Source organism: Terrapene carolina, unplaced genomic scaffold, assembly GCF_002925995.2.
Source record: "Terrapene carolina triunguis isolate 2854851 unplaced genomic scaffold, T_m_triunguis-2.0 Scaffold21, whole genome shotgun sequence".
NCBI lineage: Eukaryota > Metazoa > Chordata > Testudines > Emydidae > Terrapene > Terrapene triunguis.
In genome coordinates this window covers 7,167,005-7,194,608 of record NW_020664372.1, presented here as the reverse complement: position 1 = coordinate 7,194,608, position 27,604 = coordinate 7,167,005, and the positions used below count along the sequence as shown (strand labels likewise).

Below are 27,604 nucleotides of genomic sequence, written 5' to 3'. Positions count from 1 at the left end.
TTTCTACCTTTAAATACTCTTCAGGTATTGGATCATGTCTATAAGTAGACATTTTCAGCATCGGACAATTACTTTAACCCTCTGGGAACTCCAAAAGAGGAAGAAAACCTTAGTTTAGAATTCACAAAATGCGTAAGTCCTGAAAGTGCCTCTTTGCAGTTGATATCTGGAAACTGCAGCTTATAATGTATAGCAGGGTTTCATTTTAAATTGTGATTTATTTGTAAGTGCCTACAGAGATACTCCTTGATCTGCTACTGTGAAACATACTTTTTCCACAATAAGGCCCCCGATGCTACAGTTGGATGTGTTTGGGCAGATCCTCATGTCATGTCAATTCAATTTTGGAATCAGTGCCTATCTTACCAGACAGCTCTTATATTCAAGCATCTGATACCATAAATTTGTTAGTCTCTAAGGTGCCACAAGTACTCCTGTTCTTTTTACTTAAAATCTGGTAATTTTTAGATCTTAAAAATAATCCTCCAGACTTTGCTGAACCCTTTTGTTATAGTCTGCATTCAGCATTGTACAGTTAAAACTTTAGTACTTAGTTATAATCTTATACAATTAAACAGGATTAGAAAAGAATTAATTTTTTCTTCTTGTTGTTAGAATGTGACTAAATTATCTGTGAAAGATAGGCTGGGTTTTGTGTCAAAACTTCCTGCTTCAGCAACAGAGAAGGTAAGAAAATGCATGTTGTATTATTCCTTCTGCTCACATTTGTGTATCAGCTGTATCCTTGATACAAAATTAATTTTGTTTGAACTTTGCCCTTATCATAAGCATCTAATTGAAACACAATTAACTGCCAAAAATAGTCTCAGAGAAAGTATACAGCAAGTATACTTTGCTTAATGAATGGTTAAATTGCAATTGGAATAAAATGCAATGGGGCATGTACTACTATTTCACATTTTGAACTTCAGATATTGGGTTGTATGCTTTCTACCACCAAAAATTTGTCTGAACTGAAACGCTTTTAGAGGATCTATTCTAGAGCCTAAATTGTTAGCACATTACTTCGTTGAACTTTAATTGCAAATACATTTTAAGTAATATTGAAGTAGTTTAGCTGGTCTCTCCTTTATTGTTAAATGGCTGCTGATTAATCTTTGTTTGTGTGTGTCATGGCAGTAGTAGCCAGAAACTTCAGGAGATAAGACTGGATTTAAGGCGAATATCAACATTTTTTTTCTTTCATTGGTTTCCTGCCTGTTTATGAAGCAGACTGTCCCAAAGGCATTTGTAGAAGTACAGTTTGGAGGAGTGTGGAATTTTTTGTAATTTGTTAAAGCGGCATTTCAGCTCATCTCTAATTGGCCCACTAAGGCACTTCTTATGGGCTTTTACAATTGACATTGATAATAACACTTTGAATTTTTTTCTACTCTCAACACATCCACTCTAGAAAATACTCTTCTAGTGGAAGGAGTAGAGGTAATAGTAGAATAAAGTTGTAAAGCCCTTTTTGTGATACATTTCAATTGTAAATCCTCTTTGTAAGGGATTCATTCTAATTCACTTCTTTCTGCTGTTTCCTTCCTGTCACTTTTTTCTCTTGGTATCATTTTTTTATGGAGTACATGGCTGACCAGTGGATTCACCAGCAATCTGCATGCAGCTTTTAATTTTAACTTTCTCCTAAGTTATATTGAAGCTATTTAAATACCCATTATAGAAATGCAGTGGCCTCCTAATGAGGCAAGTAATGTCATACCTTCATTTTTGTGGTATTTATTTAAACATGGATGTGACAATTCCAAAGTAGCCTAACTGGCTAAAGCAGATAGTTGATGTAATGCTGCATTTTTGTTTATCATTTAACTCCAAGCTACTCCGAACATGTTTGTTACTTTAATTTTGATATGGTAATGAATTATAATGAAAGAAGGCAAAAGGTGTCTATATCGTAGAAAAGCCAATGCATTTTGAAGCACGCTTGCTGAAAAAAATCTAAAAACTGACATAATAAAATGATTTCCTCTTACAGGTATTGTCCACGTCTACTGGCTTGACAAAAACTGTATACAATCCTGCTGCTTTGAAGGCAGCACAGAAATCTTTGCCTGTTGTTTCCACTTCCATTCTAGATTCCAATGAAGCACAGAAGAAAAAACAGGTAAAGTAAATATGCTTCTTTATAAAACGGGCATAGTATATTTAGGAGTTCTGTATTTGATAGAGACAGTGTCAACATATTTCCTCAGAACAGCATAGATGGAACAAGTTACTCAAATTACCCTCACTAATAACAGTGTAGTTGGTGTTGAAAGGACAAAAAAATGCTTTCAGAATTTGTTCCCACTGTTTACTTTTTTCAGTATATTTTCTAGCAATATAAGTATATGATTGACTTAAGATCCTAGAGGAACTCAAAATCTGAAGCATCTTTCATGGAAATAGGATCTCCAGTTTGAGACATAAATTGTCTCTTGGATAACTGTGAGAAGGGAGTACAGAACAACCCTAACTTTATCTTCCAAACCGTTTAGAACTGACCTGCGTTTTTGCTACATTCTGGATTCTTAGTGACCAAGTATATTCTCAATAGAAAACTGTCCTGCTGTTCATCCTACAATTTCTTGACTGCACTTCTGTCCAGAATCTTTTTTATTTTTAAGTCAAACTGAATTTTGAGGTCCTCATAATTTTACTTTGAGATTATGGAAAATAAAGCAAAAAAGCATGCTAATCTCTGAATGGGTCAGACCATCTCAGCTAAAGTTAGGCTTAAAAAATGCTTTCGGTTCCTGTAGTTAACTTTTCTAATTTATGTCAACTAAATATAGAATAAATGTTCTTCTTCAAGTGGTTGCTCATGTCCATTCAACTTACCTGTGTGTGCTCACCACGTGCACTGGTGCCGGAAGTTTTTTCCCTCAGTAGTATGCGTAGGGGACCAGCTCCAGCACCCCCTGGAGTGGCGCACACATGCTGCGGTATACAGTGCGCTGCCGGCTCTCCCCCACCCTCAGTTCCTTCTTGCCACCACTGACAGTGCTGGAACTGTTGCTGCTTCAGCTAGTGCTGTTGCTTTCTTGTTCATATTATAGTGTGTATAGTTTTCTGTTAGTGTTAGTAAATCCCTTAGCTATAGTTAGAGACTTCGTAGGTCCTGAACGGGACTTTGCCTCGGGATGGGACATGCCCCGGTCCCCAGGCTTTAAGCCCTGTGATTGCTGCAAGAGACCCATTCCCGTTATTGATCGACCCAGCAGCTGTCCGTGTTGCTTGGGCGAAGGGCACATTAATGAATAGTGCAAGATTTGGAAGTCCTTCAAGCCAAGGACTAAGAAGGAGCGCGATATTCGTTTAATAATGCTCGTTATGGAGTCGGGCCTCACCCTGGTACCGGAGCAACACTCCGACTCAGCGCCGAGCACCGAGACTTCGGTACACTGGCCGGCACCGGTCCTCATCTGTGGCTCTGACCAAGAAGCCCAAGAAGACGGTGCAAGGTTGGTCTCTAGCTTCCCGCAAGGGAAAGAATAAGACTGCGTGCGAGCAAGGTCCTGCGCTGGGCAACTCTTCACCCCCGTCGGTATCTTGGGCCCAAGCTCTGGTTGAGCGGTGTAGCCCAGCCTGCTCCCCGCCGGCCACCCCAGATAGTGGCAGAGGCCTCAGCCAGCTCCAGGTACCATCCATGCCGGAGGCCCTGCAGGAGGCGCAGGAGATCAAGTACCTCCTGGTGTCGCGCACACCGGCTCCTGTGGTTCCCAGTCACGGGGTAAACCCGCATTTGGACCGCCACAGTCCCCACCTCAACGGCACCGTTACATGTCACGGGGGACGTCACGCCAGTGCTCGCCCTCCCGTAGCCGCCATGCCTCTGACCATGAAAGGACCTTGGGCACAGGCAGAGAGGCTTGAGGCAGCTCGCCGGTCATTGGGTGCAGACCTCTGGAGGCACACGCCCCCGGCAGGAGTACCGGTCCTGGCACCCTGTATCTCTGTGACCATGGTACCGCTTCAGGGACCTGTCGAGGGATCGACGCTTCCATTTTTCGGACCGTCACCGATCCCCTAGAAGGGCGTCACCATGTGCAGGCGCTTCCCGGCACCGGGCCCATTCCAACTCCCGATACCGCTCCTCATCGTGGTACGGTTCGTCAAGTGCGAGACATAGATCGCCGGCTCCAGGCCGTCGCAGATCCATTGAGGGAGAAAGACCCATTATAGCCTCGTCGGGCGATGACGAGAAAGATGCCGGTGCTGTAGGGTCCTCCACAACCATTGGTTGCCCAGTGGCTTGTTCCCCTGCTCCCTCTTGCGCTCAAGGCTTCGTGCACCAGAGGAGGGCAGGAGAGAGAGGCAGCTGGTCTCGGATATGGAGTGGGCGGCTTGGAAAGGCTGGGTGAACCCTCAAAGGTTCCATGAGTACCATGGCGCCAGCCACTGGGCCTGAGCCCATGGGGCCGGTTTTGGTGCCGACAATGTAGCCAGTATCGCTGATACCAGAGCTTGTCCCGCCGTCAGGGAACCTCGCTCCGAACCAGGGCTGGATCCTGAGTGGTCGCTCCCAGGCAACCAGGACAGAGCGGAATGGTGGCTCTGCCCTGAATGATGCCGGTCACTCCGCCTGGAGTCCGATCTGGAATGGGGTCTTGGGGACCGGTGGCGCTAAAGTGCACCAGGAACTGTTGAAGAGGGTCACTGTCAACCTGGGCCTTCAGGCAGAGGAGTTAAAGGAGCCCTTGGACTCTTTCTTCGATGTCCTCTGCTCTACAGCACCAGCCAGGGTGGCTTTGCCCCTTCATGAAGGAGTCTCGAAGATCACCAATGCCCTGTGGCAAACTCCTTCCTCCCTGCCCCCCATTTCCAAGAGGGCTGAGCGCAAGTACTTTGTGCCATCCAAAGGCCACAAGTACCTGTACACCCTCCCTGCTCCCAACTCCCTAGTGGTAGAGGCGGTTAACCACAGGGAACGACACGGTGAACCTGAGGCTACGACTTTAACATGTGACAAGCCATGGCCAAGTTCGAGGGCTCCCTTCCTGAGGCTTCTAGGAAGGAGTTCCGGGCTATTTTGGAGGAGGGCATAACTGCGGCCAGGGTGACGATCCAGGCATTGTCAGATGCGGTGGACACTGCCGCCCGAACCATGGCCTTGGCTGTTGCTATGCGCCGAATGTCCTGGCTGCTCCTCTATGGCTTATCCACGGAGGCTCAGCAGTCGATGCAAGACCTTCCCTTCTATGGGCAAGCCCTATTTGCAGAACAGACGGACAATAAGCTCCATGGCCTCAAGGATTACTGAACAACCCTTAAAACGTTGGGCCTATATGTTCCCGGCCCTGCCCACAAGCAGTTCAAGCCACAGCAGCCTCAGGGCCAGGGAAGCCACCCTCGCCAGGAGCCTCCTCATAAGAAATCCAGAGGCTACAAGTGGCGGCCTAGCCCCCAGCCTTCGTAGGCTTCTCAGTCGAGCTCTACTTGCAATAAGCAGGTGGGCAAGCGTCCCCTACCGGACTGTTCCCAGGATCCTTCCTCCCCTATTTTTGCCAACTGCCTTTCTCCTTTCCTTCCTGTGTGGGCATCTATAACATCAGACCGATGGATCCTCAGTACACTGGTGCGGGGTTACACCCTTCAGTTGCTTCCTTCCCACACCCTCTCCCGGTCCCTCCTTAGGAACCCTTCTCACGAGAGTCTCCTCGCGCAGGAGGTAGAGGGGTTACTGCAGCTAGGTGCAGTGGAGGTCATTCCTCCAGAGTACAGGAACAAGGGGTTCTATTCCTGCTACTTTTACGACCTATCCTGGATCTGCGAGACTTGAACCACTTCCTAGCAAAGCTGAAGTTCCACATGGTCTCCCTGGCCTCCATCATTATCTCCCTGGATCCGGAAGACTGGTACACCGCCCTCTATCTGAAAGATGCGTATTCTCACATCGCCATCTTCAAGGGACACACACGCTTCCTCCGGTTTACTGTAGGTCCAAACCACTATCAGTTTGCGGTTCTCCCGTTTGGCCTAGCGACAGCACTGCAGGTATTTACCAAGTGCATGTTGGTGGTGGCTGCTTACCTCAGATGTTGGGGTGTCCAGATTTACCCGTACCTTGATGACTGGCTAGTCAAAGGCAGCTCCAGGTCCAAAGAGATGTCACAATGCTGTTAGTCACTTGCAGTCGCCTCAGCCTGTTGGTAAATGACAAAAAACCCATGTTAGTTCTGGTACAGAGGATAGAGTTAATCAAAGTGGTGCTCGACTTGACCTACGGCAGGGCGTTCCTGCCACTGGAGAGATTCAGGGCATTGACGGACCTCGTCCGGAAGTCTGTGTTTCCCCTGACCACAGCCAGGATTTGCCTGTGCCTCTTAGGTCACGTGGCAGCGTGTACATATGCAGTGCGCCATGCCAGGCTCCAGATGTGACCCCTGTAGCAATGGCTGGCAACAATCTACTCCCAGTCCAGGGACCACCTGGAAAGGTTGTTACCATCCCCGCAACGGTGCTTACCTTGCTGGGATGGTGGACAACCCCAGGAAAGTCCTGGAAGGAGTTCCCTTCGTCAGCACTCCTCACTCAGTGGAGTTGGTTTCGGACGCCTCGGATCTCGGCTGGGGAGCGGAGGGGGAGGGCACCTCAGCACTCTCCAGACCCAGGGTATGTGATCCCCAGAGGAAATGATGCTACACATAAACGTCAAAGAGCTCAGGGCAGCGCACAGTCTTCCTACCTCACCTGTCAGGCAGAGTGGTCAGAGTCTTGACGGAGAACACAGCTTCAATGTTCTACATCAACAGACAAGGGGGAGCACGATCCTCGGCCCTCTGCCAAGAGGCACTCCGTCTCTGAGACTTCTGCATCGACCATGGAATCCACCTAGAAGTGTGTCACCTTCCGGGTGCCAAGAACACACTAGCAAATCACCTAAGCAGGGACTTCTCCTCTCATCCAAGTGGGTGCTCCACCCAGAGATAGCCGGCATGATCTTTCAGAGGTGGGGAACTCCCCAAGTGGATTTGATCGCCACTAGGCAGAACAGGAGTGCCGCAGGTTTTGCTCCAGACGGGGTCTGGGCAAGGGCTCCCTCTCTGATGCCTTCCTCTCCAGGGTGGTGTCTACTTTCCATATGAGTCAGGACATCTTCCTTCCGGTCTTCTGCCCCAAGCCCCATGACACTAGTGAAGAGAGGCGCCTTCACACTTTGGACGTAAGCAGGACCCTGGCTTTCTACCTAGATTGGACAAAGCCTTTCCATAAGTCGACTCAGCTTTTCATTTCTACAGCTGATAGGATGAAGGGTCTCCCGGTGTCCACACAGAGGATTTCTGATTGGATCACCTCTTGCATTTGGACTTGCTATGAGTTTGCGGGAGTCCCTCCACTACCGATCGTCAGAGCCCACTCAACCAGAGTGCAGGCATCCTTGGCGACCATCCTGGCACACTTCCCGATCCAGGACATCTGTCACACTGCAACATGGTCTTTGGTGCACACATTCACAGGCCGTTATGTCATCACTCAGCAGGCCAGGATTCGGCAGAGCTGTGTTGCAATCTACATGTCCGTGAACTCCTACCCACCTCCATGGGGTACTGCTTGAGAATCACCTAAGTTGAATGGACATGAGCAAGCACTCAAGGAAAAGACAGTTACATTTTTCTGTAAGTGGTGTTCTTTGAGATGTGTTGCTCATGTACATTCCACAGCCTGCCCTCCTTCCCCACTGTCGGAATTTCTGGCAAGAAGGAACTGAGTGGGAGGAACCGACGGCGCCCTACGTACAACAGCATGTGTGCGCCACTCCTTGTGGCGCCAGAGCCGGTTCCCTACGGATACTGCTGAGGGAAAAAACTTCCGGCACCAGTGCATGTGGTGAGTGTACACACCTAAGTTGAATGGACATGAGCAACACATCTCAAAGAACACCAGTTACGGAAAAAGGTGACTGTCTTTTTTCAGTTCATGATAAATTAGTTGAATCCACCCAATTTAGGTTTGTAAAAAAGCATTGAGGATGACATAACTTTTGTATAGACGGTTTAAGTTAATAAACACTAGCTATAGAGATCTTCAAATTTAACACATACGCCTTTGTAACTGTATGTCACCTGTAATATGGGGTCAGATTTTCAAGTAGCCTCTGATATTGGGTCTCCAACATTATACAGCTATAACCTGGCTTTTCAGAAACCCTGAGCACCTGTAGCTTCCAGTGACTTCAGACTTCTTGAATAAGTCTTAAAGATAAAGAGAAGCAAGAAGTTTTGCCCTGTTGCTGGTTCACTTTTTCTGCTGCTCTTTACTGTCTGAAGAGATGTATATTTATTATAATACAAAAACTGTGAGAAATTCAAGGCTTGTTGGGACTGATGTCAAATGTAGCTCCCCTCTCCTCCTCCTGTCTTCCTTTTAGTTTTCCCCATCTTCCTTTCCTCTCCTCATTCCCCTGTGTTTATAATCCTTATGGACTGCAGCCACTGGAGAACAGGATCACACACTATAGCAAATCAGTTATTCTGAGCAGGCAGAAGTCAGGTTGGTGTTTGGGAGGAGAGAGACACAAACGTAGCTTAGTATTAATATTAATGTTTGGTAGCTGTCGACATATTTGCATTCTGTATAAGGTAATTCACCTTGCAGTCTGAGCCCAGCTGTTGGCTGGCTTGGAAATGCTGACTCAGAAATGCAGGTAGATTTTTTTTATGTTCCTTCTTCCCCCTCAACAACTGTTTGTATAAAATCCCTAAGCTCTTCTTGAAAATATGCTGAATCATGAGCTTTTGCTCCCATTCTGTGCCTGAGAGCAGGAAGTGATTGCTGTCTTTCCAGCAGTAGCAGGAGAAGCTGAATAGAAGCTCTGGCATCTCTTCTGCTCCCTCCTCCAAGTACAGTATTTTAGAAATACAGTAATACAATTCTGCAATGGACAAATTTACATTTCATACTTCTGTATTCACAAATATGTGGCAAGATTCCACTTTTAAAACTTTGAGTTATGTTTCTTATAAGTTATACTAGCCAATCATAATAAGGTTACTTTCCAGGTAGCAAGCTTTTGGTGATATCAAAGTTTTTTTAAAAACTTCCTAAGAACTTTTGATTTTTGTGGCCTGAGACTGTACTATGAAATATAGCTAATCTATTCTAGGACTCAACATATGGTTGCTTCTAGGATACTTCCTTTACATATCTGAACTTTTGCAATAAAATCATGGTTGCATTATAAAGAATACCAAAATTCCTTTGGTAATGTGGTAATAAAATAGACTGCTTTTCACACTGGAGTAGTGATCTGTAAAATGGTTACCCTAGTCCTAGGTAAGTGATAACAAAGTTTGAAGCTTTCCTGGCATCTATTTAACTAAGTCTGGTTATCAGATTTATCACTAACCCTGATGTTTGATGATACATCCCTAAGGATAGCTTTGATTAACCCTCTTTTTGTACATCAGGTGAGCTTATTTCTATTACTAGAATTTATTTTTGTCAGAATTTCTTTTTGTAATCACTTACTACAGTAGGCAAACTGATTATTCTAGTTTATTCAGTGACAGAAAATTCTCTTGACGAATTCTTGATTCCAAAAATCTTAGGAACTTTCTGTAATTTACTTTTATGCCCCTAGGAAACACTAAGACTTCAACAAGATGTGAGAAAGAAAAAACAGGAGATCTTAGAAAAGCACATTGAAACACAAAAGGTAAAATATTTAGATGCTCCCTGATTGGAGCTTTCTGCAGAGATAATAAAAGTAACAGTTGACATTATGAGTTGTAAAATCATTATAATAGTTTCTGTCATAATCATAAATTGCAATTATTGGTGTGTAAATATATAATTCCTAGCTTTTAGTGCTTTTCATCCATAAATCTCAGCGCAAAAGAGGTCAGTATCACACAGTGTTCTGACTGCTGGTTCTCATGCTTACCTCATTAGACAGTGTGGGATTCTTTTATCTCTAAGATTTTTGTTAGTGGGGGCCAGTGTTTGAGCTGCTCGTGTTTTCCCTATCATGCACTGCTGATCCCTCAATCTCTAGAACCATCTAACCAGTTCCTTCTTGATTGTGTTCAGCAAAGGAGTCACATGTGGACTTCCAGCTGTTGCTGCTTCTGACCATCTTGCCAGCCTTGTTCTCTAGGTATCTTGTTCCTGGTGTCCTTCCTTACAGTCAGCTCTGTAAAGAGAGAGAGGAAGAAATGCTGTTGTGCTTTTATTGATACTCTGGTTTACTTGTTTTTGAAGTGCCAAGTCTGTCTGCTCTTTTTTTTTTTTTTTTTTTTTTTTTTTTTGGGGTGGGAGGGGGTGAGGGGAGTGTCTCCAGAATTGTTTTGGCATTTTGTTCCAGTTGCTCAGTATATTGGAGTTCTGTATTCTGTGTGCTAAGTTTTTCTTGTTGGCACTTCCATGTTTCTTAGTGCTGTGGCGCATTTTTGTTGATGCTGCTTTTTGTTGGTACTCAAGTGCTCTGGCACTGCTCCTCAGCACTTTGGCACATTTTTCTAATGGTGTATTCTTTGTTCAAGAAGGATCATTTCCTTTGCTTCCTTCCTTCAGCTTTGAAAATTTTAGGATAGTGGTTTCAAGATATGTGCTTGGGGCAAAAAATTCTAATACAGTTTAACCTGATTGCTGCATCTTTTACCTCACAATTGATCATGACATGCAAGGATGTCAAGTATGCCTGGAAACTTCACCCAGAGCAGTCTACTTTTGTACAGGTCCCATCAAATACCCCCTACAGGCACTCACGGGAAACATAAATTCAGCCAGTGCCAGGCTTGGAATGCTTTAAAATGAAAGCCTGAGTACAGTCATTTTTGCTGAGCCCTGGGTCTTGGTGTTGACACTTCCTGCATCATCACACTTCCCCATGTGATCATTTTCCATTGCTGTTGGGAAGGCTGAAAGGGAGTCTATTTGTAAACCAGGAGTACATCTTTTTTTTTTAAGCTATATATGCTGCAGACTAGACACTAGTGATCAAATTAAACTTGTTTTTATCTAAAATAGTTGTTTTCAAACACACAGAATCAGTAGGTACAAACATGAGCTCTTGAGGTTAAAATTGAAGGTGGTAGAAACTGGCATGTTCATTATAGATAGAAGAACCTTGATCTACAGGAAAACTGAGGTAATAGGATATAAAATCTAAACCCCGACATTCATCAGTGATGCGCATGGCACTACATAGAAACAGACTTTAACCCTTGTCTTCAGTATGAAAAAAATGGTGTGTTCTTAACTTGAGTTAGCTAACTCAAGTTACAATCCTGGTAAAAATGTAAGCAGTTCGTAGCTTTTACGTGAGTTAGCAGGTTGAGTTAGATTAGTCTTCCCCATAGTCTTTAACTTGACCTACTATCTCATTTGTAAACTACAAACTGTCTTGTCTTCACTAGGATTTTAACTTGAGTTAGATAACTCAAGTTAAGAAAACACCTATTTTTGTACTAATGGCATGGCCAAAGACAGTTCCTGCCCCTAAGAGCTGTTGAGATGAGCTGTCAAGGCTGAATCCCCACTCTGTCACTCCGAGTGCAGAAATGGGGGCCCACAAAGATTTTAAAAATTAATTCTTGCCACTCCAGGCTTGTATTACACTCCCAAGGTTACAGCTTTTCTCCGACCTTGGCTTGGTAAACGCTGCCACCACCCAAATGCAAAAAAACCCCTTTGAACCCAGGAAGGAGCACTTGGGAACTTCTCCCTGTGGGTACCCTCAAGCCCTTTCACACACACACCCCTCCGAGGAAGAGCTGAGAAAGAAAACAAAGGAAATTAGCTGTGGCTATCAGCTAATCAAACAACATGCACAAACAACATGCACAAACTTCTTAGAACAGAGGTTCTCAAACTGTGGTCCATGGACCACCAGTGGTCCGCGAGCTCCATTCCAGTGGTCCGCAGATAGCTCCCTCTAAGGTGTGTGTCTGGGTGGCCGCACACAAGAGGATGAAGGCCACCCACCTAATTAGTGGATCCGTGCAGGCGTGGCTCCTCTAATTAGGTGCCTGGACCCTGGAGAAAGACGCATATGTAAGGTGAGGTGGTAGCCTTTGGGGGAATAGAGGGTAGGTGGGAGGAGGCAGTGGGGTAAGAAGGGGGGGTGGGGGAATTTGGGATGTGCAGGGCTGCAGCGCCCAGAGAAAGAGGTGACTTTCCCCAGCTCCAGGGCTGCGGCTGCTGGGGAGAGATGGCCTTTCTTCCCAGCCTCAGCTCTGTGGTTGCTGTGGCGGGGGAGAGACCCCACTCCTTCCCAGCGCCAGCTCGGGGGCTGCCGTGGCGGGGGAGAGAGGGCACATCCATCGTATTAGAAAGGTAAAACTACTGATATGAAAATGAGTTGTGTGCTTTTATTTGTAGAACAAAAAAAGTTTATTTTTTTTTTATATATAGCGCTTTTATGCAAAGCGCTTTACAATAGTTAGCTAATGGTACAAACAACATTTGGAAAGATCATTACGTGGTCCACCGAGACCCTCAGCAATTTTCAAGTGGTCCGTGGAAAAAAAAGTTTGAGAACTACTGTCTTAGAACACCAAAAATCCAATCCAATGGCTCTTTTGGTCAGGTGCCCACTTTTTTTTCTTTACCTGGGGGACTTTTTAACCCCTTACAGGTAAAGCAAGTAGAGAACAGCTACCAAGAGGGATTTTACAGCTAACTGGCTGGCTGGGTGTCCATCAAAGGGAGCTATACCCCCCACTTCATTTATCACATGAGCACAAGAAAAGATACATAGAACAGTCGGGGTAGAAGGTGAAAGGCGAAGTCATAATTTAGGTGGGGTAGAATGCCTGAAAAACTTTCTGGTATGTTGAACTCTGTTCCAGAATTTGAATTCCCTCTTAATAAGATTCTCATTAATCATTACAAAAAGTAATAGTTAAATATACCCATTTACCTAAATATAAACGATATAAACAACCATGTTGATCTTGAAAGCCAAGTCTGTTTTCTCTGTTATAGCATTTTAATCAACATATCTAGAAAAACCCATAATTACATCTAGAATATTAGATACATTAATCCTCCCAACTATAATAAAACTATTTTAAATTGGACAGATGCTGATTTCAAAGTTGGAGAAGAACAAACCCATGATGAAGTCAGAAGACAAAGCAGAAATAATGAAAACACTGGAGACTTTGACTAATAGCATTACCAAGTTAAAGGATGAATTAAAAGGTGTCTCATCTGGAGGTGCTCCTCTGAAAAGCTTGAAAACTAAGGCTCAGGTACTCAATTTCTGTTTGTTTGTTTTTTAATAAGTTATATAATTGCATCATGTGCTGATGCCACTCAGCTAAAAAAAATCCCACCACTTTGAGTCTACTAGTAAGTAAGATTATTTTATTTGTTTCCCTCACTTTAAAGGGATGCTATCAATTTAAAATTCAGGTAGCTGTCTGAAATTGTTTTTTACCTTGTATTGTTACTTGTATACCTAAATTTAGTACATAATCTGAAATAAATCAGAAGAAAAATATTTTTCAATTTTTTTTCTTTTCTCTTACCTTTGACAGCACTTAGTTAGTTTCACTGCTTCTCCTGAATAGTCAGTCATGTTCTCCTTTTCATTGTGGGTCTTTCAAGCAGCAATGGGGGGGATGAATATTTTTTTAAACAAAAGGAAACTCTCACTGTAAGGGTTGGATTTAGAATAAGAAACAAATAACTACTTAAACTCACTAGATTTAAGTTGGTGTCCCTTCATGTTTTGATTGTGTTATACAGTGCTATCAACTAAATTGTCATTTGGGTGGGCCATTATAGTACTGTATTGATCTCGCACTGTGAACTTGTCCCATATGCCATACTTTTTAGGTTGGAGACAATGTCAGTGTATTTATTGTCAGTCTTTTTAATTCACTGGTCATAATGAGGTTTTCGCTGGGAGAGAGTTTTCTCTTCGGTGGTTTCTCTTTTTGCTGCTACACTTGATCTGTAAACCTTTGCTTTCTGACCCAATTACATGACCTTTTTATGACCCTGATATTTTGTTGTCTCTAGGGCGATCTTCAGTCCCAGATTAGAGTGAATGAACAATTTTAAAAGCCCTGGAAAAGTAACAATATTAAGGAATTAAAATGATCCTCTAAACATGTCATTCTAAACAAATAAATCACACATTTTCTGTTCTACCCTACTAACAGACACAAAAACATACAGGAAAGAAAACCAGGGAAGGTTTTTTAAAAAAAATACTTTGGTGTAGTGCAGAGTGTTTTACCAGATACTTCTCTGGAAGACCACAGCCAGTCTTTATCTGTCCCAGTTTGTTCAGAATGCCAGTCCTTTGGAATGTTTTTCTCCCTTCTAAAGTTTTAGTTTTGGGATGCTACTCCAAAGACTTCATGACTTCACCTCAGACTGGATTCTAGGAAGGGTCATCAGCTTTAAATTTGCAGTCATATTTGTGAAAATACAAGGCAGCCTTACTTAATAGGCAGATGATAATGAAAAATAGTAACTATAAAATAATAATTGGGACTGGCAGTTGGACTTATGCTTCTGTGTGACTACTTCCAAAACACATCTTAGTTCTCACCCGGAGTTCTTTCTATTAAACTCCCTGAGACTGCTATATTAAGAAAAGGATTAATTTGGTGGCGCTAGTTCTTGGATAGAAATTGTAGAACAGGGTTTTCCTAATCTTTTTGGAGCTGATGATCCCTTTCAGATCAAGAAATGTTTTATGACCTCTCTCCCCCCAAACCTCCTACCCCAACCATAGGATGAACTTTTTCATACCAGAAATAACTGAGGTTTTGGAAAGTGATCTCAGTTATGGAGATAAATTACAAGAATATTTGTCCGATTGAATTGTGTTGCTGATGAAAGATGTTCAATGAAGTTGAATTGCAGAAATAGTCTTAAATATTTTTGGTTAGATGGTTGATTCCAGCACTTTTGGGGAATTTTTTTTGTTTGTTACTGCAGCTAAAAAACAGTTTGACTAAAGCTTTAGAAAACAGCCAAAATCTACTGAATTCCTGGCTAGAACATCTCCTGTAATATTATAATATACTACACTATAATATAATAACTATATACTATAATATAAAATCTTGTAATATTATAATATATTATACTATATTATAATATTCTGACCGTTCTCCTGTAATCCTATTACAGGAGAACTGTCAGTTTGTCTTGTACTGATTCAGTGAGTTCTGCAAGTAGTTAAGAAGCTAGTCCTACAAGTAGGTCTGAAATAAGATTGGATACTGAATTATCAGTTTCTGATAGTGCTTGACTGGCTCCTCATTTTCCTTGAAGACTGAAACAAGATGAAGCAGCTCAAGAGGACTTATTTCCAAGTTTTTTGCTGAACGTTTTTACTCTGTTTTGCATGGACAGAACATTCATATTCCACACCTGAAGCGAGTAGTTCAGTTTGTTAGGTGCCCAAAGATGTCTGCAAGGTAGGTTAAGCTTTGTCACACAAGACAATTATTGAAGACGTTTGCAAGGAGAGACTGCATCTTGAAGGAAAACGTGCACTTCCACTCTTCTCTCAGAGAGAAAAGTTAGCAGTCTGCCTTGTAAGAATGCTGTAATGTGAACAAGGTGGTAGAAGAAACCTGTGTTATCTGAGCAATTGGAGGCGGGGGAAGGGGGAACCAGCATTCATTGTGTAGCCTTAGGTGAAGTTCACTACTTTGACAGCTTCATGAAGGTCTTGGCCATGAAGGTTTTCAGGCATTTTTTGAACAATTAAAGCTTGGTAGTGTATGAAGTCCTGAAAGCATAATGCATTGCATATATGTGACCAGGCCATTAGTTTTACTTGTTCTTGCCCTGGTGCAATCTAAGCAGATTACAATACACTGCTCCCATTGAATGTGGAAATCTTTGTCTCCTGATATGTCGAGTAATCATTTTCTTCTTGAGGGAGTTGCACGGCTTTACAAAAGAATCTTCAATAGAAGCATCAGCAATATACCTAAGAAACTTCAGAAGTTATGAAACACCAGAGTTTCTGACTAAGGAATTTGAATTGCTAAATAATCACTTTTCATGAGTTTTGAAAACAGTTGTTTTCGGACATCCACAGCCATGTTGCTAATACACCTGCAAAACAATATTTATCAAAAGCACTGTTTTTCAATTTGGTAATCACCGCATGACCTGTAACTTTGGAAACTATTTTCATTATTTGTACATTTTATTTTTTCTTTGAGGCATGATTTGGAACATCTGGACATGGTCCTCTTCACAAAACCAATCCATGTTTCAAAATCACCCCTTAATCAGAACCAAACTCCAGTGAAGACTGACGTATGCAGCATGAGCATATGAAACTCAGTTGTGCTCTCAGACCTTAGAAATTGCAGCCAATATGTGTGGATTTCAGTTCAGTGACACATTTCGTCATGATTTGTGTGCATGGGTACTTGCAATTGGTGTTGTCCATAACATTTTTTTTAATGGTTCATATACTGTGTTCTGGAAGGAAAAGCTACGTACACAAAGAGGCTGACTTTTATTAGCAGAGGTGCTACTAGTCTACTGTGCATACTTGTGTCCTGCCTTAGTCTGCAGTGAACTATCATTTGACGTTCTCACATCACAAAAATATTGTGGTGTTAAAAGAACTTGCCATTAGCGTGTGTATTCATTGTCATTTAAAATGTACTGAATTATGTTTTGCAGAACTTTTTAGATTTTTGGGGATCTTCCCATCACCACACAAGTTGCAACCCATTACTGGGGTAACTCCTGCTTTAAAAGAAGAAACGCCAAATTCCATTATCATGGTTGGCTGTTAAATCAGTACTGGAGGCAATGACAACATAAAGTTTCTGGAGACTTCCCGTTATTAAACACTTAGGCTTGGTCTACACTTACCCCCCAAGTCGAAGTAAGGTACGCAAATTCAGCTACATGAATAACGTAGCTGAATTCGACATACCTTACTTCGAACTTACCGCGGTTCAGACGCGGTCCACACGCGGCAGGCAGGCTCCCCGTCGACTCCGCGGTACTCCTCTCGTTGAGATGGAGTACCGCAGTCGACGGCGATCACTTCCTGGTTTGATTTATCGCGTCCAGACCAGACGCGATAAATCAAACTCGGAACTTCGATCCCCAGCCGCCGAACTAGCGCGGCAGTGTAGACCAGCCCTTAGTTTAACCTTCCAGTCTTAACCCCCTAACCTCATGCATTGTTCTTTGGAGGCTGCTCACAATACCCAACATAGTAGCAAGTACTCCTGCTAAGTAACAACAATAATACAATTTAATAAGCCAAAAATGAAAAGCCCATCATCTAGATTTCCAACCCTTTTCTTCTGTGCTTGGCTCAGGTTTCTGCATTTCTTTTTTCCATGTACGGAAAGAAAGGGGAAACTTTCTGTTGCCTTAAGAGTCATCTAACTCACTTGGAGGCCCTGCTTATTTTTAAAATAGCCAGTCACGACTTCCCACTATTAGCAGTGTTGTTCTGGGCCATCAAAACCTTGGTCATTATCAGCGGAGTGTTTTCCCCATTTAGGAGTAAGGAATGTATAAACTCGTAACTTCACCTTGACAATTTCTTAGATGCAGAAAGAATTACTGGATACTGAGCTTGATTTGTACAAGAAGATGCAGGCTGGTGAAGAAGTAGCTGAACTAAGAAGAAAGTACACAGAACTGCAACTTGAAGTATGTTTGTTTTTTATTTCTTCAGTATAGTATCTTTTCTTTCATTTAGTATATTTTGCTTAACTTGCATGTTACTTTACAGTGTAATCTGTTGTGCAATTAAAATAGTTTAAAAAAATCATCTTTTGGTAAGTAGTACACAACCCTTTTCTCTTAGAGTCAAGGTGGGTGAGTTAGTATCTTTCATTGGAATAGCTTCTGTTGTTGGACGAGACAAGCTTTTGAGCTACACAGGGCTCTTCTTCAAATCTGCAAAAAGTAATCAGTGTTGCAGATAAATCCAAGATGGGACAGATTGTTAAGCATAACACGTTGCAGGAGACCAGTTAAAGGACAGTGGGCAATCAACACCTGTGCAGACATGGGGCAAAGGAGAATTAGTGGGTTGCACATTGGTGTAACGAGTCCTAAAACCAGTGTCTCTAAGCCTCTGAATTTTGGTATCTAGCAAAGTTATGAATTTAACTTCCCAGGCTCATCTTGGTGTTGTGCAGGTTTCATTTGAGACGAGGACCGAGAGATCCAATGTAGAGTGATTGCTTTGTGAAAAGTGTTCGCCCACAGATGATAGGGTGTTTTTGTCTTTTATCATTTTTCTGTGAAAGTTTAACTGTAGACATCTATATCCAAGAAACCCAGGGATCACCATGCTTCCCTGGATCCAGGAACCACTCCAAACAGCAAAAAATCTGTTATCTACAGCCAGGCACTCAGTTACTGCAGCATATGCTCTGAGGAGAAAGCCCAGGATACACATTAACACACTTAAAACTGCCTTCACCAAACAAGGACACTCCACCAGAGAAGTAGATCATATCATGGAACTGGCCACCCAAGTACCTCAATGGAGCTGGCTTCAGTACGGAAAAAACACAACCCACCAACCACCACACAGTGGAACCCATATGGGATATCATCAAACAATTGTTGATTGTCCGTTTCACTTTAACTGGTCTCCTGCAACATGTTAATGCTTATGTTTAACTATCTGTCCCACCTTGCATTTATCTGTGACACTCTGATTACTTTTTCCAGCCCTGAGGGCAATCTCTTTGTCTCTTGAAAGCTTGTCTGTTCCACCAACAGAAGTTTGTCTAATAAAAGATATTACCTCACCCACCTTGTGTCTCTCATATCCTGGGAGCAATGTGGCTATAACAACACTACAAATGTTTGCTCTTAGGGCATTTAGCAGGGATGCTTCACATCTTCAGTCTCTGGACAGTACTCAGAAGTATGCCATTCTGGCTGTCTTCCATTTTGATCATTCAGCTGCTGATGTACTGTAAAGATTTTTAAAGGGTATTGTCACCTGATATTTTATAGATTTGCAGTAGGTAACTTTTGTTAGCATGCATTTTTAAAATTGTGTCTGTAGATGGTGCTGTGGGTGTTTATAAAGAAAGGCTAAAGCTGTCCTTACTTATTCTTTTCTTTAAAGGAACATCAGCATGTTAAAAATAGCCTAATATTAACAAAAGTGTTAAATGTACTAGAGATAAACAATGTTCTTCTCTAATAGTTGTTTTAAAAGGTTGTAGGTTAACTCTTGTCCTGAGATTAAAATTCCATTACAAAAACTATATGTAAATAGAATTTGTTCAAGAAATGCGCCATGTACAAAAATATATGCCTGCATTTCTTTTAGAAAGGCTTGTTTGAAAAATAGTCATACCAGCTTTTAAAAAAAAAGTCTGATTTTCATATCACTTACTTTTAAGCAATTTTATGTGCCATTCAGGATTACTAATTAATAATTATTAAAATGCTCTGGAATGTGTAATATCTATTTATTGAATATATTTATAAGATACTGTAATCTTTTCTTTACCATAAGTTTATGGGGCCTAATTGTCTGCAATTAAAAATTAACTGAAAGTTTTGCTGATAGTGTGTGTATCAAGATGGAATATAGCTTGCTCTTTAACTATAGTTGCTGGGCAGTGCTGACAATTGATAACATGTCTTTCTGTAGTTACACTGAGCAGACCACATGGAAATTGCATACATTTTCAAACAATACATTTTTAAGTGTTAAGGAAAATAAATGTACTTTCATAAATGTACTAGGAGTGTACATAAAAGCTGTGAAATAAATTTCACATAATTCAACTGCTTACCAATATGCAAAATATTAGATTTTCAGAAAACTGAAGAAGTTATTATGCTTAACTTGCATCTTGATTATTACTTCCTTGCTGGCTAACATATGCTTTCCTATTGGTGCTCTCATTTGCACTGTGTAAACTATTTCTGGCAATTCCCTTTTGTTAAAATAATTTCTATAACCAAAAAGAAAATTGGCATTTGTAGGCCTCTTTTTAACTAATGCTGAGACAATAGTGTTAATTCCTTACAGCATTTTTCTTTTCCAAATGGCCTTGTAATGCCTTGATGATAGGTTGTAAAACTTATACTTCTGAAATACTTATTGCGGCAAAAATACTGTCACTTTTATTTACATTTCATATGAGAGATATGTGTGGATCTTGTACTGCAAGATTTTGAGAGGCTTTTCATATGAATTTCAACAGGGAGGTAGTCTTGGGGAACAAAAATTATTTGCAATCTATAAAAAGAAACTTTCCCAAATAAGTTAGCTTGAGGGCAAACATCTGGCATGGGAAATATCATCTTGACCATTTAAAAATTGGGAAAGTTAAAAGCTACATGAAAACAGGTTCTTATAATACAAAGTGTCAAGCCACGTTCACTGTTTACAGTGCAACCAGCTGCATCTATAATATGCTTCTAAATTGCAGAGACCAATAAGATACACATTATATCAAATATGTGCCTGTATGCTTAATTACATGGCCACTTAACTGTTGAATCCAAATATTTGGAGTAGATCACAAGCATGATGATTGGAATTCCTGGAAAAGAAAACTACATGTTTTGGCATCTCAATCAGTATGAGTGGTTCTGAAGTCTTTCTTCCTTCAGGCAAAAGGAGGATATGAGATGCAGTTTACAATATTCCAATATTATATGAGGAAACAAGGAATCACATTGCCTTCCTTGCTCAGCAGTAATATTTTAGGACTGGTGTATTAAGTTCAGATTTATCTAATAGCCCTCAAGTTGTCAGGGAAAGGCATTCTTATAGCCTGAGTCACAAGCTGCGTTGTGATTCCTAAAAGACTTGGTAGTATAGTCTCTATTCAGAAAGTGGAGTGATTGGTAAAGAGACTGGTGTTTCAAGGACCACTCAACGTATATCCTGTTCATGGCTTAAGTGAAGAGGGATTCAGATTTCCTGAAGGATGTCTTCCTGTTTGATTTGGTTCAGGACTTTCTATAAAGTTTATCTTCCATTATCCCTGTTTCCACAAAGTCTGCAAGATGCCTGAAGCAATGGCTGTGTCTACTTCTGCGTTTGTATAGTGCCTAGTAAAATGGGGCTCCAGTGCTGATCAGGGTCCTCTGGGCTCTACTGAAATATAAATATTAACAATGAGAGATACTTTACTGGATTCCCTCGGTGTATCAGTTCTGGTATTCAGATCTTCTGGGCCTGTCATCAGTCTCTAATTTTTCCTGTATTTCTGAATCTTCTGTTTAAGAGTAAGGTCAAATTCTCTGTCATCACTGGGCTGCTTGGATCATGGTACCTTATTAGAAATTAAGGTGTTCTCAGGAAGTGCACAATGTATTTTTACGCTCTCAAAAGGCATTTACAAGAAAATGTAGTGTTCTAAAATGAATGAGCTTTTCACTAGGGATCTTGGCTGTCAAATTGTCACCTTTTGTCAACATCAATTCCTACATTCTTGGACTGCCAAAAAAAAAAAAAAAAAAGCCAAGACAGTCTTGCTATTGTTAAGTGCACTTGGCAGCCATTTCTGCTTACCATCCATTAATACAAAGCTTTTCTGCCTTCAGTCATTGTAGGATTACAAGATATTTGAAAGCACTGATGTGTATACATCAGCTTCAGAATCTCCTCCATCTCGGGACTTCAGTATGGTGCTTACAAGATTGATCTGTGTAAATTCTTACTCTGGCACCCATCACTGTGCTATGAGTACTTCACAAAATTATAAATTATACACAAATGTATTGTTAATTCTGTCAATCTCTCCCTTTATGTCTCCAGAAATTGGACTCTATTTTGTGGGTCCAAGAGAAGAGATTAGTGTTTAATACAGGAAGGCTAAACCAAAGAGTTGTGTGTTGCATCCTAATCTAAAGACAGTGGTGTTCATATGGTCATGACTTCTGGCCCATAGAGTTGTACTTCCCATTTGTAATTTTCTGCGTACATGAGTTTCACCCTTGACATTGATAATTCTGTTGTCTCAGTGGAACACAGCTGTTTTGGGAGGTCATGATCAAATCTCTCCAGACAATGGAGAGATTTGAAGATAAGGATCGGAACTTTGAATTTCACCCTGTTCTCAACGGGGAAGCAACTACGGAGAGTGGAGGACTTTTTCTAGTGTCCGGTGTTTATCTGTAGTTTTTTTAGATTCAAGGTTTCATTCTTAGGTACAGGGAGTTACAATAATCATGCCTAGAGGCCATGGGTGAATGAATTATTGTGGCTAAATTTAAAATTGACTGGCGTTGGCATTTGTCTTGATATCCATGAATAGACTAGAGAATTTTGTATGACTGTGGCTGTTTGGATGTATTGAAATGAGGAATCGAGGTAAACACCAAAGCAGAAGAGTAGGGTGGAGGGTGATGTTATAGCGGTGGCAAGTTTTTTGGAGTCCTTTTTAATCCCATCATCAGTACCTTAATTTAAGCCAGTGGCTCTCAAACTTTTTTTACTGGTGACCCCTTTCACATAGCAAGCCTTTGATTGCGACCCTCCTTATAAATTAAAAACACTTTTTTATATATTTAACATTATAAATGCTGGAGGCAAAGCGGGGTTTAGGGTGGAGGTTGACAGCTCATGACCCCCTATGTAATAACCTTGCGACCCCCGGAGGGGCCCTGACCCCCAGTTTGAGAACCCCTGATTTAAGCTCTTCTGGATTCAGTTCTAGGCAGTTGTTAAGTCACTTGCTGATTGCAGACAGGCCCTTCCCTTGGAAAACTCGTGTGGCGAGGTGCTGCTTGCATCTTGTGTGCATGTGGAGTAGAACTGGATGTCTTCTGCATATTGCTCACATTTTAGTCCCTGCTTTTTCATGATCTCCCTTAGTGACTTAGGGACCCACAGATAAGGGTTCTGGAGGCTGGGGAATAGAATCCTCCCTTATTCTCAGGGTGAGTGGCATAAAAGGAGCACATTGCATAGTCACCTGTATCAAATACTGTAGGTGTCCAGCAAAGGGTTGTCTGACCTATGCCCGTGACCAGGAGATCATTCTGTAGAGTCACCAGTGTGCTCTGTTCCATGTCTTGGCCTGACTCCTGATTAACAGGGCTGTAGCATATTGGCCGTATCGAAGACCATGTCTACACTACAAACTCTGGTTGACACAAGTTACATCAGCGTACGGTTACCAAAGTTAGTATGTCACTTGTGTATGTGCATATTTGGCTGCTTGCATCAGCCCTGCATGTACAAACTAGGAGTGCTTGTGTCGATGCAAAGAACGGTGTACCATGGGTAGGTAACCCATTGTGCCACATGCTGCCATCTGGATTCACAATGTGGAATAGAAATGAGTCATGTAGTCATCTCTGGGAGCTAGTGGTCAAGTTTCCAGCATGCAACTTTCTCCATCCCATAATGTCATCCATATATATATATATATATATATATTTTGTATTCCACAAACCTGCATGGCACTTCTCAGTGTCCAGTATCTTTGACAAGGAGCATGGAGCCTGCAGAGTTATCTGTTCTCATGAACATTGCAAATACAGGACTCATGCTTCTCCTGTACTTGCAGACCTGCAGGAAATTCTCCAACAATGCGGGGACATGACAATTAAAAACAATTCAAGGCTGTTGTGCTCATGGAGCAGTTGTAGGTGGAGGTGTGCCACTTCTGTGCCCAAGAAATGAGCATTGACTGGTGGGATCACATTGTAAGACAAGTTTGTGATAATGAGCAGTGGCTGCAGAACTTCTGGATGCGAAAGAGACAGTGGAGAAGCAAGTGGTCATCACACTCTGGAACCTTGCAATGTTGATTTCCCACTGACTAGTAGCAACCCATTTTGGAGCTGGAAAATCCACAGTGGTGGTCATTGTCATGCAAGTGTGTAAGGCCATTAATCGTTTCCCTCAGCAATGTACAGAACATAATTGATGGATTTTCAGCAACAAGGTTCCCAAACTATGGTAGGGTTGATAGATGACATGCACTCCCTACTTTGGCACCAGCCCACCTTGCCACAGAGTACAGCAACAAACTCTCAAGTTTCATTCTTTCTTGCGGTTATCAAAGAATTATGGGGATCTGTGGGATTAGTAAAGAAGCAGTAGATGTTTCAGGGCCAGAATCTCTATGGCTTTCCTTGAGTGGTCAGTGACTCACTAGATTGACTTGCCATGGTCTCTTATTGAGGAGGATTAACTTGTAAGGATTCGCTGGCGTTTACTGGGTACTGAAATGGATTACTATGTGTGATGCTTTTTGTCTGGAGTTAGAGTGGATTCTAATCTTAGTTTTGATATGATAGTAGAAAACCCAAGATAGGGGGAATGTTTCATGTTTCCATTTCCGTTGTGTGATCATCTGAGTGTGTGTAGTTCTTGAGATTGAGCAACCAAGAGTGCAAAGTGTGAAGCAAGCCATGGTTAAAGACCATTATACTAAAGATGTTGTCACGATAGTAGCTGAGGTGTCCTAGGACAATAAGTCTTGGAAACTTTGTAGATAATTTCATGGAGGATAGGACAATCAGTGGCTATTAGCCAGGGTGGGCAGGGATGCAAAACCATGATATGAAGTGTCCCTAGCCTCTGTTTGCCAGAAGATGGGAATGGGCAACATGGGATGGATCACTTGATGGTTACCTGTTCTGTTCCTTCCCTCTGAAGCCTTGGCCGCTGTCAGAAGACCCAGCTGACCCAGTATGGCCATTCTTATGTTCTTGTGTTTTTATGTTCAATGACATACTCTCTCAGCTTCTCTAGGAAACTGGATTAAAAGGCTGCAAACTACTTGTCTCTGGGTTCATGGAATAATTAGAACATCTTGTATTTTGCCCTATTCATCAGGCTGTACACCACTGACATATTTAGAGACATAAGGCCAGGGGTGAAAGTAATATTAAACACTTACTGGTATGGGGGCCCGACTCTGGGCCCCCAGAAGGGGCGGGGACTTGAGCGGAAGGGGCGGCGCTTGGGGTCAGCCAAGCCAAGCCAGCCCATCCATCCATGCTGCCTGGCCTGTGCCACCCCCCATCGGCAGCTGGGGGGTCGGAGGGAAGGGGCAATGACGTTAAAGCGCTACCCCACTGTTCTGTTCCTAACACTGCTATTTGTTGCATTTGGGTGAAGGTCACATTAGGGAAAGGTGTGACATCTGTCGTTCCTTTTAAAAGAGGACTCAAACATTGAGAGAGCTTTGTCTGAGGGAGTGCATGATGGACCAGTGTCTGACTCCGAATATATCTGGGGCGATTCCTCCCTTACCAGATTCAGAAAATCTTATTGGCCTACTTAATCTTGGTGAGATGGTCGAGATCACGTACCAGGTGGGCTTCTTGCTGTGTTTACTGCAAGAGTTGTCCTTGGGACTCATCTCACTGGCCACCTTACTTTGTGGCCCTATTGGGCACCCTGAGGAGTCCATCAAAAGTGCACTACTTGTCCCATCTCAGCACAGATCTTCTCCACCCCATCCTGCTCCAGGGGCTTCTACGGTTTCTCAGGCCTCTCAACAGCTAGACCTTCCTAGGGTGGTGATGTGGTGGGAGTCTGCTATAGATCACCAGACCAGGGGGATGAGGTGGACGAGGCTTTCTTCCGGCAACTAGCAGAAGTTACTAGATCACAGGCCCTGGTTCTCATGGGAGACTTTAATCACCCTGATATCTGCTGGGAGAGCAATACAGCGGTGCACAGACAATCCAGGAAGTTTTTGGAAAGTGTAGGGGACAATTTCCTGGTGCAAGTGCTGGAGGAACCAACTAGGGGCAGAGCTCTTCTAGACCTGCTGCTCACAAACCGGGAAGAATTAGTAGGGGAAGCAAAAGTGGATGGGAACCTGGAAGGCAGTGACCATGAGATGGTCGAGTTCAGGATCCTGACACAAGGAAGAAAGGAGAGCAGCAGAATACGGACCCTGGACTTCAGAAAAGCAGACTTTGACTCCCTCAGGGAACTGATGGGCAGGATCCCCTGGGAGAATAACATGAGGGGGAAAAAGGAGTCCAGGAGAGCTGGCTGTATTTTAAAGAATCCTTATTGAGGTTGCAGGAAAAAAAATCCCAATATGTAGAAAGAACAGTAAATATGGCAGGCGACCAGCTTGGCTTAACAGTGAAATCCTTGCTGACCTTAAACGCAAAAAAGAAGCTTACAAGAAATGGAAGATTGGACAAATGACCAGGGAGGAGTATAAAAATATTGCTCAGGGATGCAGGAGTGAAATCAGGAAGGCCAAATCACACTTGGAGTTGCAGCTAGCAAGAGATGTTAAGAGTAACAAGAAGGGTTTCTTCAGGTATATTAGCAACAAGAAGAAAGTCAAGGAAAGTGTGGGCCCCTTACTGAATGAGGGAAGCAACCTAGTAACAGAGGATGTGGAAAAAGCTAATATACTCAATGATTTTTTTGCCTCTGTCTTCACGAACAAGGTCAGCTCCCAGACTGCTGCACTGGGCAGCACAGTATGGGGAGAAGATGACCAGCCCTCTGTGGAGAAAGAAGTGGTTCGGGACTATTTGGAAAAACTGGACGAGCACAAGTCCATGGGGCCGGATGCGTTGCATCCGAGGGTGCTAAAGGAGTTGGCGGATGTGATTGCAGAGCCATTGGCCATTATCTTTGAAAACTCATGGGCGTTCAGGGGAGGTCCCGGATGACTGGAAAAAGGCTAATGTAGTGCCCATCTTTAAAAAAGGGAAGCAGGAGGATCCGGGGAACTACAGGCCAGTCAGCCTCACCTCAGTCCCTGGAAAAATCATGGAGCAGGTCCTCAAGGAATCAATTCTGAAGCACTTAGAGGAGAGGAAAGTGACCAGGTACAGTCAGCATGGATTCACCAAGGGCAAGTCATGCCTAACTAACCTAATTGCCTTCTATGAGGAGATAACTGGCTCTGTGGATGAGGGGAAAGCAGTGGATGTGTTATTCCTTGACTTTAGCAAAGCTTTTGATACAGTCTCCCACAGTATTCTTACCAGCAAGTTAAAGAAGTATGGGATGGATGAATGGACTATAAGGTAGATAGAAAGCTGGCTAGATCGTCGGGCTCAACGGGTAGTGATCAATGGCTCCATGTCTAGTTGGCAGCCGGTTTCAAGTGGAGTGCCCCAGGGGTCGGTCCTGGGGCTGGTTTTGTTCAATATGTTCATTAATGATCTAGAGGATGGCGTGGACTGCACTCTCAGCAAGCTTGCAGATGACACTAAACTGGGAGGAGTGGTAGATATGCTGGAGGGTGGGGACAGGATACAGAGGGACCTAGACAAATTAGAGGATTGGGCCAAAAGAAACCTGATGAGGTTCAACAAGGACAAGTGCAGAGTCCTGCACTTAGGACGGAAGAATCCCATGGACTGTTAGGCTAGGGACCGAGTGGCTAGGAAGCAGTTCTGCAGAAAAGGACCTAGGGGTTACAGTGGACGAGAAGCTGGATATGAGTCAACAGTGTGCCCTTGTTGCCAAGAAGGCTATTGGCATTTTGGGCTGTATAAGTAGGGGCATTGCCAGCAGATCGAGGGACGTGATCGTTCCCCTCTATTCGACATTGGTGAGGCCTCATCTGGAGTACTGTGTCCAGTTTTGGGCCCCACACTACATGAAGGATGTGGAAAAATTAGAAAGAGTCCAGCGGAGGGCAACAAAAATGATTAGGGGGCTGGAGCACATGACTTATGAGGAGAGGCTGAGGGAACTGGGATTGTT

At 42.8% G+C, this 27,604-nt stretch overlaps 1 protein-coding gene across 1 annotated transcript in view; it reads left to right on the top strand.

Annotated features, from left to right (window-relative positions):
- The window catches only part of RBM26 (RNA binding motif protein 26), a 99,030-nt gene that overhangs the window by 43,963 nt on the left and 27,463 nt on the right, over positions 1–27,604 (top strand). The window contains exons 14-18 of the mRNA XM_026662499.1: positions 616–687; positions 1,997–2,125; positions 9,584–9,658; positions 13,029–13,199; positions 17,509–17,613. Coding sequence (XP_026518284.1) covers positions 616–687; positions 1,997–2,125; positions 9,584–9,658; positions 13,029–13,199; positions 17,509–17,613 — 552 coding nt within the window. The remainder of the gene's footprint in view (positions 1–615; positions 688–1,996; positions 2,126–9,583; positions 9,659–13,028; positions 13,200–17,508; positions 17,614–27,604) is intronic.